Here is a 3,297-nt window from a genome sequence, read left to right on the forward strand (position 1 = left end):
GGCCTTCTCGAAGGCAGTGGCGTATATGCCCAGAGCTACCGGGGCGCTGAACATGCCTGCACAGCCGCACGCCGCCTCCTGGACACACAGGGGGGTTGGGAGCGCGAGTTGGGGAGTTTTGGAGGCAGGCTGCCCCCGGGGGTGGGTGGGGTGGGGTGGGGTGGCGCGGGCTGCTGCTGCTGCGTGTGTGTGTGCACTGTTGTGTCACAATAAAGGGTTATTGTTTCTTGACATCTGTATCGAAAAGTTTAATCACCATTTAATCATCACCCACAGCATCAGCAGCAAAAGCATCATCAGCAGCAGCAGCAGCAGCAAAAGATTACCATAGTCGTCGGGCCCCCCCCCGGCGCCGTTTTTGTCTCTTCGAGTCCCACTTTCATTACCTTGGCGTGTTTGGCATGCGGTGCGCTGTCCGTGCCCAGAAAGAACTTGGGGCTCCCGCTCGTGGCGGCTGCCATCACCGCCTCCCCTGGAGCACATCCGCACATCCGCACCCGCACCAGCACCCGGGGCCAATCAACCCACGAGGAGGGGGGATGGACGTGATGCGCACGTGGCGTGTGTTGCGGCAGGGGGAAGAAAGGTTTAAGTTAAGAAAAAGCAACAAAGCCGGGACGTGGGGCCCGAAGAAGGACAGCAAGGGGAGAATGGAAGGGGAGAATTGAAGGGCACCGTCAGCCAGGTTAGGGGGATCACCTTCACAGGCATCCTGTCATCCCACAGTCAGGGAGAGCGGCAGGAGCATGAGGTGGAAATCGAGTTTTGGTGCAGGGTAGAGGGGGTTTGGAAGTGCACATACATACATACATACATACATACATACATACATACATACATACACACACACTCTCCCACGCCGGTCAGAAACTGGTGGAGGGTGGAGATGTGCGGAACGTAGAGGTCGCTCCGGCGGGTACGGGGAGCCGGGTCTGGAGGCAGCGCTGCTGGCAATGACAGGACAGGACAGAACAGCTGAAGGACAGGACTTGAGGCGGCGTTCTGTTCAATTCGATCTCGTCCCCTGGCCCTCTTTCCCTCTCCATCCACCTTTCCCCCGTCTCCCTCCCCCCCACCACTCACGGTGTTTCTCCCGCTTAAGAATGGGCAGGCAGTAGTTGTGAGGCCGCAACCCCTTAGCGAACAGCGCATTGCGGTTGAGCAGCATGTGCTGGGGGGTGATGGTGGCAGCCACGTTGGCAGGGGCGGAAGACACGAACTCAGCCTGAAGGAGGGGGGAGAAGGGGTCAATGGAGGACGGAGGGAAGGGAAATAAAAAGAGCACAATCAGGGAGAGAGATTGGGTAAGGGAAGGGAAGGGAAGGGAAGGGAAAAGGTAGGGGATGGGGTGCTTGGGAGGTCAAGGCAAACTGTGATGTGGGGTGGGGTGGGGCCCAGGGGTTGCTGAGGCCAGGGGCTACGTGTGTTTCTTGGGGGCGCTGATGGATCGGTCTCGTGGTCGATCCCGGGGCGATTCTCTGAAAAAACATGGAAAATAATAAGTTAAGTTCGATATTCAGTTACTCCCCAAAATCAAAAACCGCCAGTGCCGCCCTAACCTTCTGCACCCACATTTCCAATGCTCTTCCACCCTTGCGGCCGCTCCCATTCACTCTCCCCTCCCCTTCCATCTCCGCAACCCTGACACACACACACACACACACACACACCTCCCCCGCGCCCCGCCTCACCGCATCCTTCGTCGTGATGTGCTCCATAACTACCTTCAGGTCGGGCACCTGGTCCAACAACGGTAACTGAAAGTACGGGAGGATAAGGGAGGGAGGGTGTGGGGGTTTTAGGGTTTGTACAGCAAAGATCACGTGAAACACGGCTGAGCGCGTGTTCCGTTTCCCATCCCCTTCACCCCCCCCGGGGTGCGCCCTTGACTGCTGCCCATTCCCCCTTCCACCTCTTGCCTTGCCTCCCCCACCCCTCTTCACACGCCCTCCCCATCATTAGGAACTCTGCACACGCACATCCCCGGGAACAGCCCAGTCGGGGTGGAGTCCGCGTCTCGGCGGTCGCCGTGTTTTTCTTCCGTTTTCCTTTTTCCCATATCCCCTTTCCCAATTCTTCCCGCCTTTCTTTCCTTCCCCATTTTCCCGTTTCTCCCCCGCCCCTACACACACACACACACAGCCACACCAATACCCATACCCACCAATTTTCGCTGAATGAACACGGCCTCCCGGTCAAACATGTCGACCTCTGGGTCGGTGACCTCCCCGTGGACCAGCAGCAACACGCCCGCTTCAGCCATGGCCTGAGGAAAGCCACACCGCGGTCCGGGCACCGGACACATGTACCGCGTACATGACACACACGGTAACGCGGCGGCACGGGGTGTCAGTACGGCAGTACGGTACATGTACATATGTATATACCTTAATACCTTAACACATTTCTCCCTATATATAGATATTTTTTTGTCATGTAAGGGTTGGATCAGATGTGGTGTTGGCGATTAACAGCTCTCGAAGTCGCATTTGCCTTTCCTGCGGGGTGATGTCCTGCGGGCTGGTGGAGGGGGAGGAGGAGGAGGAGGAGGAGGAAAAGGGGAATACTATATCATGCCCAACATCGGAATGCGGTTCAGCAAAAATTATGATGAAGGTTTAATTGTTGACATGCACGCGGCAGGCGGAAGTGCGAGCCAAGTAGTTACTCCAACTCGCCACCGCGAAGGTGCGTCGGGGCGGTTAGGCCACGTGTGTTTTTGTGCGTGTGCTGGGCCCCGATCAAAAAGTGGTTCAGGAAAAAGTGGTTCGCACTCAAACAAAAGTTGAGTACGATAACTTCGGTCACTACAGATTGCCGTACCCCATACATGCCGTACCTTGAGTGCGGCCATGGGCTTGTTCAAATCGGTGACCCCGGAATCCGAATTGGTGGTGGCGCCTGGCGTTCAACGAAAAAGCGAGAGGGGGGAAAAGAATGAGAGAAACCCCAAAATGTGCTGCAGGAGAAGACCCGGATCAAAACGGACACCGCTCAGATGGGCAGGCCCGAGTGTGTGTTTGCAGCTGTGTTTGCAGGTTTGTATGTCTGTGTGTGTTTTATTTAGGTAATCTGAGCCCTGTGTGTGTGTGAGTGCGCGCGCGCGTGTATGCGTGTGTGTATGGAGGTGTGTGGTGGCGTGCATATGTGTGTGGTTACGGGAGGAATGCGGGGGAGAGGAGCGGGTAGAGTGAGATTGCATGAACAGTCGGTTAACCGTTAGGAAGCAACGGAAGTGGCGGATGCGAGCCTGCCCGGCTGCACGTGCGGAAACACCTCCTCCTCCTCCTGCCGTAC

The 3,297-nt window shown here is 56.8% G+C and overlaps 1 protein-coding gene across 1 annotated transcript in view; it reads right to left on the reverse strand.

Moving 5' to 3' along the window:
* The window catches only part of VOLCADRAFT_120698 (uncharacterized protein), a gene marked incomplete at its 3' end in the record, with an annotated part of 5,290 nt that overhangs the window by 594 nt on the left and 1,399 nt on the right, over window positions 1–3,297 (reverse strand). The window contains exons 5-9 of the mRNA XM_002949028.1: window positions 2,840–2,902; window positions 2,165–2,266; window positions 1,692–1,757; window positions 1,084–1,225; window positions 387–472 (exon numbers count right to left, since the gene is read on the reverse strand). Of these exons, the coding sequence (XP_002949074.1) occupies window positions 387–472; window positions 1,084–1,225; window positions 1,692–1,757; window positions 2,165–2,266; window positions 2,840–2,854 (411 nt within the window). The 5' untranslated portion in view covers window positions 2,855–2,902. The remainder of the gene's footprint in view (window positions 1–386; window positions 473–1,083; window positions 1,226–1,691; window positions 1,758–2,164; window positions 2,267–2,839; window positions 2,903–3,297) is intronic.

Source organism: Volvox carteri (genome assembly GCF_000143455.1).
Source record: "Volvox carteri f. nagariensis unplaced genomic scaffold VOLCAscaffold_12, whole genome shotgun sequence".
NCBI lineage: Eukaryota > Viridiplantae > Chlorophyta > Chlorophyceae > Chlamydomonadales > Volvocaceae > Volvox > Volvox carteri.